The sequence below is a fragment of the Centropristis striata genome, chromosome 17 (genome assembly GCF_030273125.1).
Source record: "Centropristis striata isolate RG_2023a ecotype Rhode Island chromosome 17, C.striata_1.0, whole genome shotgun sequence".
Lineage (NCBI taxonomy): Eukaryota > Metazoa > Chordata > Actinopteri > Perciformes > Serranidae > Centropristis > Centropristis striata.
In genome coordinates this window covers 31,868,598-31,883,441 of record NC_081533.1, presented here as the reverse complement: position 1 = coordinate 31,883,441, position 14,844 = coordinate 31,868,598, and the positions used below count along the sequence as shown (strand labels likewise).

General features: G+C 33.4%; 1 protein-coding gene across 1 annotated transcript in view; it reads right to left on the bottom strand.

Annotated features, from left to right (window-relative positions):
* The window catches only part of LOC131989817 (uncharacterized), a 36,472-nt gene extending 32,490 nt beyond the window's left edge, over positions 1–3,982 (bottom strand). The window contains exons 1-4 of the mRNA XM_059355152.1: positions 3,611–3,982; positions 2,185–2,285; positions 2,030–2,099; positions 1,047–1,177 (exon numbers count right to left, since the gene is read on the bottom strand). Coding sequence (XP_059211135.1) covers positions 1,047–1,177; positions 2,030–2,099; positions 2,185–2,285; positions 3,611–3,878 — 570 coding nt within the window. The 5' untranslated portion in view covers positions 3,879–3,982. The remainder of the gene's footprint in view (positions 1–1,046; positions 1,178–2,029; positions 2,100–2,184; positions 2,286–3,610) is intronic.
* Between the last annotated feature and the right edge of the window lie 10,862 nt (positions 3,983–14,844).

Here is a 14,844-nt window from a genome sequence, read left to right as displayed (position 1 = left end):
AGCCAGAAGAATTAAATGTTCAAAAGGGGGCTGTGAATTGTGCAAATAAATTGTAAATTGCAACTAAAGCAAATTGAATCTGTTTTTTAGTTACCTATAGTAATGATAGTGGTCAAAATTATGTGAAATCGCAGAGTTTTTGGTAAAAAAAAAAGCTTTTTAAAAAAATGTAAGGCCGAGGAATGCTAACCCCGCTGCTTCAGCTGCCCACCCCCCTAAGACCTCTAAAAACCCAGGGAAAACCCTGAGGGGCCCCTGGAGGCCCCTGTGGAGAACCGCCACTGAAACCAACCACAAGCCAAACAGTCAGCAAACACAGTCAACAAAAGAACTCAATACCTGATCATGAACAGAGGCCCAAACGGAGAAACGGGAAAGAAATCAGAGAATCAGGGAGAGAAAACTAAACTCAAGATGATGATGATGATGCAGTTGCTATAGTAACTAGGGTTGCAAAATTCCCGGAATTTTCAAAGACGGAAACTTTCCATGGGAATTTAAGGGAATTAACGGGAATTAATGGGAATTAACGGGAATTTATGGGAATAAACTGGGAATTTTCAAAATTGAAGGTTGGCTCTTCTTAGGGAACTTAAATATAGTTGAGGAAAGTATATTTTAGCATAATCTTGACTAAAACAATCATTTTTGAATGAGTGGGGTTAGGGGATGGGTGATATTGAACCCAACACTCCTGTTTTTGTTCATCCATGAAACGAGTAATTAGAACGTGTTCTACTCTACTTACAAATAAATCTGTTGAAATATCTGTTGAAAACATTTTGTATGGATGTTTTCTTATGACTTCTGCTGATATTTATGCTTGTATATAATATATTCCCAATTAGTTCTCCTAAATTCCCATTAATTCCCATAATTCCCATTATTCCCATGGAAAGCTTCCAATATGGAATATTTCCAAAATTCCCAAGCTTAACTTCCCATGGAAATTTACCGGACATTTTCCGGAAATTTACTGGACATTTTCCGGAAATTTACCGGAAATTTTCCGCCCCTTTGCAACCCTAATAGTAACACAGACTCACATGTGGCATGAGGTCATCGCCGGTCACCACGGCGACCTTGAGGTCGAGGCCGGCCTTCTTGACGACTTCCTGTATGGCTTCAGCGCACGCCAGAGGGTTCACGCCGCCCGCGTTACTCACCACACGGACCCCTGCACACAAACAAAACACACTAATAGATAAATAAATGATTCAGAAATACATTTATGAATAAACACACGATAAAAAGGACTAAAACATTTTAATATATATTTAAATAAATTAATAATAGTAATATTAATAAGTAATAAATCATATTTTTTAAGTAATAAAACTTAAACTACCAAACTACCAAACCACTAAACGAATTAATGAAAACAAAATTAAACAAATATTCCCATTAGAAATAATGTTTCAAGTCTTTTATTATAAAACATAAAGTGTTAATATATGACATAATAATAATAATAATAATAATAATAATAAAATAATAGTAAAAATAGAGAATAATACAAATAATAACAGTAATAATAATAATAGAAAATAATACAAATAATAATAATATTAATAATAATAATAATAATAATAATAGAGAATAATACAAATAATAACAATAAAAATAATAGTAATAATAATAATAAAATAATAGTAAAAATAGAGAATAATACAAATAATAATAGTAATAATAATAATAATAGAAAATAATACAATAATATTAATAATAATAATAGAGAATAATACAAATAATAACAATAAAAACAATAGTAATAATAATAATATGTGTATAAATATATATATATATATATATATATATATATATATACACACACAGCAAAAAAATTTGGTGTTCAACCAAAAAAAAACTTTTTCTGTCCTTTAGGTTATTTAGTTATTTATCCTTTAGGTTAAATAACTATTATTACTATAATAATAATAATAAATATTATTATTATGTAATACTGTGTAAATGACAATTTAATCCAATGAAACAGAATAGATACATGTACTTATTTATTTTTTCTCACCGTTTCTGTGGATGTCGTTGATAAACGGAGCGAGAGCGAGGTGGACGAAGTCTGGAGCGTAACCCAAAGTCTGCAGGACACAAACAGTCAGGAGAAAGATTATTAAAAATTAATTTGTCTCTTATCGAGTCATCAAACGGCGCCGACCGACTCACGGGCGTTTTGGCCTTGACGGCGGTGAGCAGCGACATCGTGATCTCACTGAGGTAGTCGAACACCAGGAAGTCCAGCTGCCCCCCGTACACCAGCTGAGGCACTGACACACACACACACACACACACACACACACACACAAAGGGAAAACAAGATATATATATTATACAGCATTACATAATATATAAATACAGAAATATATACATTTAAAATGACTAAATACATTTCAAATAGATTATAAAAAAATTATAAATAAATAATGAAGGCAATTAAAAATAACAAAAGGGGAGAAAAATTAGCAAAGTTAATGAATAAGAAAAAAAATAAAGGAGCAAATTAAAGAAAAATAAATAAATACATGTTAAAATGAATAAAATAAATGCAGCAACAAATAAATATATTAATATATAATACGAATAAAAAGGAGAACAATTAGGAAAGAGAATAAATAAATAAATACATAAATACATACATACATACATACATAAATAGGGGAATTACACCAGAGGAAAAAACTAAACAGAATACATTTAAAAATGAATAAAATAAATGCAAAAAGGAATAATATAAAAAAAAAAATAAAATATCAAAAAAATTTAAGTAGGTAAATCATGAATAAAAGGAAGAAAATTTTAAATTTTAAAATTTAAATAAATGCAAAACAAGATAAATAATGATTATAATAATAATAATTATTATTATTATTATTATTATTAAATAATAATAATAAAATAAAAAATAAAAGGAGAATTAGGAAAGTTCAGAATAAACTAAAGGAATAATTCACGAATAAATACTTTACAAATGTAATCAAATAAAGAGATAAATGCAAAAACAAACAAATAATTAAATTATTATTATTATTATTATTATTATTATTAAGTAAATAAATAAATGGTAGAATAATTAGGAAAGTTAATGAACAAGGATTGACAAAAAAAATTATTGAATAAAGGAATAAATGCGAAAATCAATACATTCATAATTTAATTAAATAAATAAATATAAGTAAAAACAATAATAATTAAAGAAAAAATAAAAGGGAGAATACTTAGGAAATGGAAAGAATAGGGGATTTGAAATAAAGGTGAATAAATGCAAACATAAACAAAATTCATGAATTGAAAAAATAAATTGAAAAGTAAATATTTTTTAAACAATATACTTTTTATTTTTAACATTATACAAAATGTATATTGCCTATTATTATTGTTTATATTATTTTGGTACATTTAATAGAATTTATTTAATTATTTCTTTAATTTTAATTTTATCAGCTTCCGTCCTCATTCAGTAGAAAATTCATAAGAAAATAAAACCTGTGTATGTGTCCTGATGAGGCTAATGCTAAGCTAGCTCTCCCCAGGTGTGTGTGTGTCCTGATGAGGCTAATGCTAAGCTAACTCTCCCCAGGTGTGTGTGAGTTACCTGAGGTGGCGGTGTCCCCCCAGAACCCGGACGCACAGCCGATCCGGACCCGCTTGGACCCTGCAGGACTCGTGGTGTAACACCTGGACCCAGATCTGGACCCGGATCCGCCTCCAGGTGCAGGACTCTGAGAGAAGTTAGCAGAGGAGCTAACAGAGGAGCTAAAGTGCGAATAACTCAAACTGGCGCACTTTTCTGCGCTTTTACCGCTTGACAACCGCCTGAAGGCTGCCGGCGCGAGCCGCAGAAAATGCGGAAAATCATACATGTTTAATAAAGTTAAAAATTAAAGAGAAAAAGCAGAAAAGACGCGAAGAGGAGAAGCTGCGAAAAGTTCAAGGTGCACCGGTCCCCCCACAAAAACAGTCCGACAGGAAACACGTCACGGAACGTTCCGCCTGTGGTTTAAACTAAATAAATACAGTCATGGAAAAATGATTAGACCAGACCACCCTTTTTCTTCAATTTCTTGTTCATTTTAATGCCTGGTACAACTAAATGTACATTTGTTTGGACAAATATAATTATAACAACAAATAGTTTAATTTGACAGCTGATATCTAGACATTTTCCATGATTTACTTGATAATGCTTTTGGTTATTATTAAGAAAACCATCGAAAATGGCAATTTTCCATGACTGTTTAACTAACATTAACATCCAGAGGGAAATTATTTTGGAATGCTATTTTTATGGATATTGATTGGCATAAAGCCTGGCTTCTTCATTTGAAATTCTGTGTTACAAATAAAATCAGAGAATTAAATTTAAAATTACGACATATCAACAAAGAAAACAAACCATGCAGGAACCTGTCACAACAGTTATAACTAGAACTTTCATTTTATATGGAAGATTACAAAGTCTGTCAAAGTTTTAATTTGCTTTTCTGTTTTCTTTATTTTATTTTATTTGTTTGTATTGCATCTTTCAATAAAGTTGGAAAAAAAAGTTTAAACTAAATAACTAACTCTTTTCTTTTGTTTTCTATTTATACATTTTTTAGAAACTGATACATCATCTTTTGATGCAGAAATGTTTCTGTATTTGTGTTCTTGCTACAGTTGTTCAAATTGTAATTAAAAAAACAATAAAAAATAAGAAATAAAAATGAAATAAACAGAATAAAAAACTATACTTAAAAATGATAATAACAACAAAATAAAAAGGTTTAAAGTAAATGATGATAAAAAAAATACATGAAAAATAAATCTATGATAAATAATATTAATAATAAAAAAACATAATAAAAATAATGATAATAATAAAAAAGTAAAAAAGGTTAATGATGGTTGAAAAGTTGTTAATAAATACATTTTAAAATGAATAAAATAAATGCAAAACCAAATAAATAAATATGTAATAATACACATAAATAATTAACTAAATTTAAAAAATAAATAAATGGGAGAATGGTCAGGAAAGAGAATAAATAAATCAATCAATAAATAAATAAATAAATAAATTTGGGAATTAAAACATTAAAAATTCAAAATGAGTAAGTAGGTAAACAATAAATACAGGGGAGAATAATTTTGAAAGTTAAGACAAAACAAAGTAATAAATGCAAAAATAAATACATTAAAATTGTAATTTAATAAATAAATAAATGCATAAACAAAAAATACAAATAATTATAATAATTAAAGAAAATGATAAAAAGGAGAGTAATTAGGAAAGTTAATGAACAGGGAAAAATAATAATAATAATAATAATAATTGTGTTTATTTGTCATTTATAATTCACATTAAATCGTGTATGTACGGAGCTTCATCGGCTTATAAAACATAATAAGAACATGATAAAGGATTTATGGAAATTTTCAAAAACATAAATGAGCCAATGACAGAGCATTAATGCTGTCAGGGAAATAAAATGATTAATAATAATAATAATAATAACACGGAGGTTTGGAAACATGCAAATAATAATTTCCCTCCAACACAGAAACTAAACAAACATCAGCTGCTCCCTCACAGCTCACAGCTCCTCAACACTGCACACAGGTGGCTCGGTTTTATATCTTAAATGGATTTAAGACTTAATAAAAATCAGATTATTAGACTACGGGACATTTAGAGGGACAGAATATATTTTAAAAAGCACTGAGCGGCTTTGATTCAGCCTGTCGAATGTTTTTTAATTTCATGTTTTGCTCGACAGAAAGAAGAAAAACAGAACTTTATTCACTTCTTCACCTCTTTGTTTTTTCACCTGTTAAACTGTCACTGAGCTGCAGGTAAGATCACGTTTTTACATCTTAAAATGAGACATTTTCTGTGGTTTTATATCTTGTTTAACGCTTGTTAGTCCTCCCATCCGTCCTCAGGTCAAAAAGGACATTATTAGCAAGTCAGGACCAACACATTTATGCATAATTTTCATATTTTTTTCATTATTTTTGGTCAGTTTTAGTGAAATATACAAAATATATCATGATATATTATTTCACTATAACTATTGAAAAAAATATTCTGGTTTTATTACTTTTTTTTCTCTTGAAATGAGGCCTAATTTTGTATATTTGACTAATGATAATGAAAAAATATTAAATTCATATATCAATGTCTTGGTCATGAGTTGCCTTAAAAGGTGGAAAAAAAATTGTTAATCATTTTTTCTACATGTCATGGGGTCCTTTTTGACCCCTGAGGACCACAGGTGCTATTAAAATTTATAAAACACGTAAAAGATGTATGAAGAAAGTTTAAATTTATTGTATCTATAAAGGATGCAGAGGAGCACATATGCTAAAAATTTCAATTCTAGCAATTCTATGAAAGTTAACCTATATTAATGGTATGATGAAAATGATTTGGGGTCAAAAAGGCCACAGGAGGGTTAACCTGTTACTGTTCAAAGAGCTTTTTGGTGGTTGTGGGCAGTGGATGTTTAGGGGGAGATAGCAGGTCAACAATAAATGCCACATAGAAGTGGTGACATCATCTGAAAGCTGTGAAGCTTAAGATTAATTTAACATGCAGCTCAGCACTGTGTGTCAAATTGGTCTGGTCAAAAATATCGAATTAAAATCTCTTGAATTATTTATTTATTGAAGCCTATTATGGTGAATAAATGGGTAAAAACATAAATAAAAGGGAGAATAATGAGAAAGTGTAAGAAAAAACAAAAGGAATTAATGTGAAAATAAAGACATTAAACATTTTATGAAATAAATAATTAAATGCAAAAGAAATAATTTAAAAAAAGAAAAAAATAAATTATTGAAAAAAAGAAAAAATGTGAATAATTAGGAAAGTTAAGAATAAACTAAATGAATAATAAAAAAAAACAAATAAATCACTAAAATCATGATATTAATTAAAGAAAAAAAGGTAATTACATAATGGAATTTTTTTTAAATCAATACATTAAAAATGTAATTAAATAAGTAATTTAGGGAATGCAAAAAAACAATAATTTATTATAATAATTAAAGAAAAAAACAAAAAAATAATTATAATAATTAAAGAAAAAAACAAGAAAAAAAAAAAATAATTTTAATAATTGAAAAAATAAATAAAAAGGAGAATAATTAGGAAAGGTAATATATAGGGGATTTACCAACAAGGAAAATAAATATGAACATAAATACTTTCATAAATATAAAAAAAAGAAATAGAGGTTAATATTTTTTAAACAATATACTTTTTATTTTTAACATTTTAAAAATGTACTTACGCCCATATTTATAGCTATATTATTTTTGGCACATTTAATATCATTTATTATTTTTATTATTATTATTATTATTTTATCAGCTTCCGTCCTCATTCAGCAGAATATTAATTAGAAAATAAAACCTGTCTGTTTGTCCTGATGAAGCTAATGCTAAGCCAGCTAACATGCATGGGCTCTATAGATACTTGAAATTGATATTTTGTTCTTTTAAGTTTATTACAAAATATGTTACTTTTTAGTTGAACTCATAATTAAGTTATTTTTTTGTTGAAATTGTGTAGCTGCATGTTACTTTATTTCACATTTTGATGCATTTTCTAACAGGGGGAAACAGTGTAAAAGTATAAAAAGAAGAGGTGTAAAAAGTAACAAGTTGACAATTTACAAAGGTTATGTTGCCTTGAGTTTTGTTTATTAATATAAGAAGACAAAGATGCACAATTGTAGCAGACAGAAGGCAAATGAACAAGAAATATTTATTATAATAATCAAAGTGGTTTTATTGATTTTCATATTCAAACATCAAACATCCCATTAAAGACAAAACAGTAAAACTGAGATAATTAATATGTTGTGTTTTACTGTAATTTATAAAATCTATTTAAATATATAAGTCGTGCAGCTCTGTGGAATCAGCACAATCAGAACAACTCAATAACACAGTTAGAATGACAGAAATAAGAAAAAAGTTGATTTTCTCCGATTTAAAAAATTACAACAAAATGGAATTTATACATAAAAACTTTTCCAAGTTTCCAATATGTCACAAATGTTGCAAAAAACCCCCCCACAAAATGACCAAAAGACAATAAATGACACAAAAACGACCAAAAAAGACACAATATTACAAAAATAGACAAAATGTACTAAAAAACACAACAAAATGACCAAAAAATGTTTCCAGCCTCTCCTGTCCTCTCCTCTCAGCTCTGTGTAAACAGCCTCTCCTGTCCTCTCCTCTCCTCTCTGTGTAAACAGCCTCTCCTGTCCTCTCCTCTCTGCTCTGTGTAAACAGCCTCTCCTGTCCTCTCCTCTCAGCTCTGTGTAAACAGCCTCTCCTGTCCTCTCCTCTCCTCTCTGTGTAAACAGCCTCTCCTGTCCTCTCCTCTCTGCTCTGTGTAAACAGCCTCTCCTGTCCTCTCCTCTCAGCTCTGTGTAAACAGCCTCTCCTGTCCTCTCCTCTCCTCTCTGTGTAAACAGCCTCTCCTGTCCTCTCCTCTCCTCTCTGTGTAAACAGCCTCTCCTGTCCTCTCCTCTCCTCTCTGTGTAAACAGCCTCTCCTGTCCTCTCCTCTCCTCTCTGTGTAAACAGCCTCTCCTGTCCTCTCCTCTCCTCTCTGTGTAAACAACCTCTCCTGTCCTCTCCTCTCTGCTCTGTGAAAACAGCCTCTCCTGTCCTCTCCTCTCCTCTCTGTGTAAACAGCCTCTCCTGTCCTCTCCTCTCCTCTCTGTGTAAACAGCCTCTCCTGTCCTCTCCTCTCTGCTCTGTGTAAACAGCCTCTCCTGTCCTCTCCTCTCCTCTCTGTGTAAACAACCTCTCCTGTCCTCTCCTCTCTGCTCTGTGTAAACAGCCTCTCCTCTCCTGTCCTCTCCTCTCTGCTCTGTGTAAACAGCCTCTCCTGTCCTCTCCTCTCTGCTCTGTGTAAACAGCCTCTCCTGTCCTCTCCTCTCTGCTCTGTGTAAACAGCCTCTCCTGTCCTCTCCTCTCAGCTCTGTGTAAACAGCCTCTCCTGTCCTCTCCTCTCAGCTCTGTGTAAACAGCCTCTCCTGTCCTCTCCTCTCTGCTCTGTGTAAACAGCCTCTCCTGTCCTCTCCTCTCTGCTCTGTGTAAACAGATTCTCAGTGAATATTTGTCACGTGACCGTTGGTCTCAGCAGAATCAATCATGTCTTCAGTGTCTCTGAGGAGAATTTAATGTTTTTAACAGGATCTGGTTAGTGCAAACGCTTTATTTTAAATGACACATGTAGAATAAAGAGATTCTGACACTAATATCAACATTCGACCCAAGTTTTGGTCACTTTTTATAAATTACTATCCATTCAAAGACCATCAAAAAGTTAGAATTCAGACGATAATGCCTGGTTTGATGTTTTTTCGTGCGTTGGTTTTTGGTGATCTTTGAGTTTCTCTGTGAGAGAAACCAGACTAAATATCAGTATCAATGTGTCTCTGATTCAGATGAACCAAAGTGCCCTTTAGAAGCCTTCTTATCTTCTGCTCTGCAGGCGTCACCATGTGGCTCAGCTCCTCGTCCAACGCCTCCCTGCCCTCTGCTCCCCGCTGCTCCTCCAACTCCTCCGTCTATCCTCAATACTTCCACTGCAACGAAGACGAAACCAGCCTCGCCACCTTCACCGTCTACGTCTTCGCCAACCTGCTGCTCCTCCTGCCGCTCTACGTGTGGATCCTCTGGACGTGTTTCCGGCGGCGGGGGACTCGGAGCTCTGCGAGTCACTCGGACGTCATCACCTACCACATGGTCACCGTGGAGATGAACGGCGTTCTCGGGATGGTCCTGTACTGCTGGTCCATGTTCACGTGCCATCTCGGGATGGCCATGGTAGGGATCTATTGTCTCGCCCTGACTTACCCCGCTCAGACCTTCTTCCACTGTCTGACGTGCATGGAGCGCTACCTGGCTGTGGTTCACCCCGTCAGCTACATGGGGCTGAGGGCGGCGGGCGGGGTCCGCATCAGGAACCTCAGCGTTGGTTGTGTTTGGCTCTTGAGTTTGGCGCTGACGGGTCTAATGGCCCTCAGCTACCCTGATTTCCCCTCCATATTGACGATTTTTACTTTGATCGGCAGCCTGGTTGTCGTGTCTTTCTGCAGCGGCTCGACTCTCCGCGTTCTGATCCGCCTCGGGCTGGGGAAGGTGGGCGGGCATCGGGAACAGATCGACCCGTCAAAGCGGAGGGCTTTCAACACCATCATGATCATTCTGGGGACTCTGACGTTGAGGTTTGGCGGGCTACTGGTTTGCAATTACTTGTACAACCTAACAAAGGGAACCGGAAAAGCAGAATGTCACGTTCTAAACTTGGGATTCTGGCTCTGCATCCCGAGCAGCCTGGTCCTCCCGGTGCTGTTCCTCCACAGGGCGGGGACTCGGAGATGACCGGACATACCGGTCAGAGAGAGTTTCCACTGCTCGGTCCAGTTCGACTATCACTGGAAAAACAACAACAACAACAACAAAAAATGTCAAAATAATGGTCAAAAGTCTGGCAGCAAAAGTCACTGAACATGACATTTTACAGAAAATGTCTTTAAAAATACAGATAATATTAATTAATATTAATATTTAGTTAATTTTACATTCAGCAATAAGATATTATAATATATATATATATATATATATATATATATATATATATATATATATATATATATATATATATATATAAAAAAGAAATATATAGATATAAAAGAAATCTGTAAGATTTTTTTTTGTTTAATGGTCTTGAATGTTAAATTAGAGTGAATTCTATGTAAATTATGTATATATATATATATATATATATATACATATACATATATATATATATACATATATATTTATATATATTTATTTATTTATTTATATTCTATGTAAATTATGTATATATATATATATACATATATATACATATATATTTATATATATTTATTTATTTATTTATATTCTATGTAAATTATGTATATATATATATATATACATATACATATATATACATATATATTTATATATATTTATTTATATTCTATGTAAATTATGTATATATATATATATATATATATATATATATATATATATATATATATATATATATATATATATATATATATATATATATACATATACATATATATATTTACATAGAATTCACTCTAATTTAACATTCAAGACCATTAAACAAAAAAATCTTACAGATTTCATCTTCTATTTTATGGTTAATATTTGCAAAACCAGTCATTTATTATTATTATTATTAATAATAATAATAATAATAATAACTAATATAAGTTATCTCCAGGACATTTCTTTAAAAAAATATAATATACAGTAAATATCTAAAGAACATACCTGCTGAATAAATAAAGTAACTTTTTTCCTGTCTTTTACTTTAATATAACAGCAAGTCAGACTTTTAAATGTTTCTTTCTTTCACTTTTTTCACCAGTTTAAGACACAGATGTACAATGTACAGATGTCAACATTTCAACATCCATTTTATAGTTCATATTTTTTATAAAAAGTAATTTAACCCTTTTTTAGGGCATTTCCACAAGAAAACACAAAACAAGAAAAAAGCTGTAAAATAATACAGACATTTTCTGGAAAATAACTTTAAATAACTGGCATAAAAAAAATAAAAATCTAGCCTGAATCTATAAAAACATTTCGGTCACTATTGACAGTTGCTTGGCTGTTTGAAAATGGCCAGGTGCTAATCCAACTTTTCAATTGGAAAACCAAAAAAGGTTGGTTATTGCTCGGGTGTTGTTAGGTAGAATACGGTCTCATGGCTGCGTTATGTCTGTAGGTGGTTGGGTGGTGGACAACAGCTGGTACGGTGAAGTTCGGCGGTTGTTATGGTTTTCCAGGTGGTTGATATTATCGGCAAAACAAATACTGGATTTCTGAGACCCCTGTCATTATTTGAGCACAAGAATGGAGACCACAGTGTGTGCTAAGAGAAACATTTAGCAGCTGTACTCTGGTGGACGAACTATGTGATGGTGGCATTGATCCGAAATGAAGTGACTTCTTATTGGCGGACAGATACATCAACATCAGCGTATGATAATATCGTCCAATGGACAATTTAAAGGTCAAGCTCCCGTTGGTTCTTGGTGGAGTTTGCTTGGGTTTTGTAAGGTCGCATCACAACATGGCTTGTTATTTAGGTGTTTGGGGCTTCTACGACGTTACGAAATAGTTCTTGGGCATTCAAGGTGATTGCCAGTTGTATGAGAATCTGTATGGGGATATGCATACAGTTTGCAGACTATGTTGGCCCAATAGATCTGCATCTCCTGCATCTTTAACTGGACATATTTCCCAATCTAGTGCCTTGGCTGAGGGTCAGACTGACAGAAAACTGCTTCTTTTAACTGCTCCCAGGCAAAGTGGAACTTCTTCTAAGGGTGATTTCACAACCCAAAGTTTAGTCTGTTTTAAAGGAACTTTGCTGGTTAAATCCTTGATACGGTTTGTTTGGTCTCTTGTGAATGCTCCAGTCATACTCTGGTTTGGACCAGAACAACCAGTCCAGACCTCCTGTAGGAGGTTCTCTCTCTGTTGCCAAACAAACTCTTGTGCGGTTCCATTCACTGTGATAATAATCCCACTAGAATCTGACCCAACTAAAGGAAATGAACCAAAACTCTGCGGAATTATCAACATATTGCTCAGAATAACTGACTATTTCCTTGGTGGTAGATCAGATGGTGGTAGGACCACCAAGGCTCTCCTTCTCTGATTCTACAGCTGTCTGATCGCAGCACATCGTCTGTGGAAATAATGGATCAACACGTTATTGACGCCCCGGAGCCTCAACAGGAGCTCCTTCTGATCGTTTCTCTCCACATTAGTTTGGTGAACACCAGAGCAGATAGGCTGGTAGAATCAAACGGACTCAGTTTGCACTCAAATCCACGTTGCTTTCTTTATTTCCGTGTTTTCACCGCCAACTTTCCAACCAATAAGACCTAATAGACCTTCGTAAACGCCTCTCTGTAGATCTTTTTATTTTATTTGGTCCGCTTACATTTCTGCACTGTGAAAGAAACCAGACTAAATACAAAACAAACCAAATGGATCAATGAGACTCTGATTCATACGAACCAAATGGACTGCAGTTGTGAAAACGCCCTTCAACACACATACGGTTTTGAAGAAGGGAGCTAAAATGATGTCGTCCACTGGTTTATGGACACCTGTTTGGAAGCCGGATGTCTTTTTTGCACATCGCTAGTTTTGTTGGTGCCAGAGACCTGAAGAAGACAACCAGAGGAGAATATGGACAACCACTGATACTGACTGCACCTGAATCCTGCCAACATGATCCGAGGTAAAACAAAAACACCTTCACAGCTATTTACAGTGCCATAGATGCACGTCGCGCTGTTCTATCTTGTCTGATAGGTCATTGTGATAGTGACTTGTCAAGTTTTGTTTCTGAAGTTTACAAATCACCTCCATAACAGAGGCTGTTTCACATACTGCACCCTCTGCTGATGGAAAGACAGTTTCTCTGGGCCGTGACAGATTGAACCAGGTGGTCATTGGTGGTTTTGGAAAATGCAAAGAACTCCCAGATCTGTTTATTTTCCACGTATTGCAGACACACCTGCTGGGACACACTGTGCAGACACCATCGGCTGGCAGTCTGCAGAGAGGCAGGAAACAGACACAGCTTCAGCAATTCATACAAACCAACTGAAGAAAACACGGTTTGTCTCTTTTATTGCGCTCAAATACATACATTTATATTTCTAGTAGTCTATATAATAATCAGAGAGTCAATGAAATGCCTAGAGAAACAGAGATGTGTGCAGATTGGTTTGGGTTTGAGAGGCTTTATTTATGTTTTCAGATTTTTTTTTTCAGTTGTCAGAATTGGTTGGTAATGGAATTTATTCTAGGAATTTGACTGGAGTATTTAATGATATTCAATGATAATAACTTTTGGTGGGTTTTACTTCATTTGGATTTTGTTGTAAATATCTTAACTGCACAAGCGAGAAGTTGGATGCTATTAAATGTTCAGATAGTGAAGATGGTTAAGTAGATGAGAAATATAAGATGAGAAAATGTTTGTCCCTGCAGCAGATCAGGTGACACAGTGGGGAGTGTTTGCTCTGAGTGGATTTTTCCAGCTGAGCTGCGGCCTGTAAATTATATTAATTTTGCATTAAATTATTTTATGTTCATTTTGGTTGATTTCTGTGCATAAGTGGATCCAAATGCACTCAAATTAAGACATCTGAATTTTGAAATTTGTACAATTTGGCCAGATGGCGGCAGTGTAGAATCAAACGTGAGGCTGTGGACCATTAGTCTCAGAAACATGTTTTTTTAATGGATTCTGATCCTGATTTAATGGGATTTTTAGAATTATATGGATTTTTTGCACCATTTTAAATTATGCCCAAATCTATATTTTCGCTACTTCCTCTCAGATTTTGAGCATTGGCCCCGAATTTGGCACAGAACATCTCTGGACAGAGTTGGAAATTGTAATTTTTTTCCATTCCGTTATTTTTTAACCCTAACCACAACAAATTTGGTGCCATTTGGCCAATAGCATTGTGCAGCAGCATTGGTATTAGTTTTCCACTTTGACTTACAGAATCAACCTGTTAAACCTAAAAAACACACCAAAAAAATCATAAAACCTTATTTTGACTGAACTGAATTTTTTTTTTTTTTAATTTCAGAACACAATTCCACATCTAACATATATGAGGATAAATGAGGAAACCATCCAGTTCTATATATAAATACTAAATATATTTGACCTTATTATTTGTTTGAAGGCAGAACTTTAGAGGGAAGCTGACAG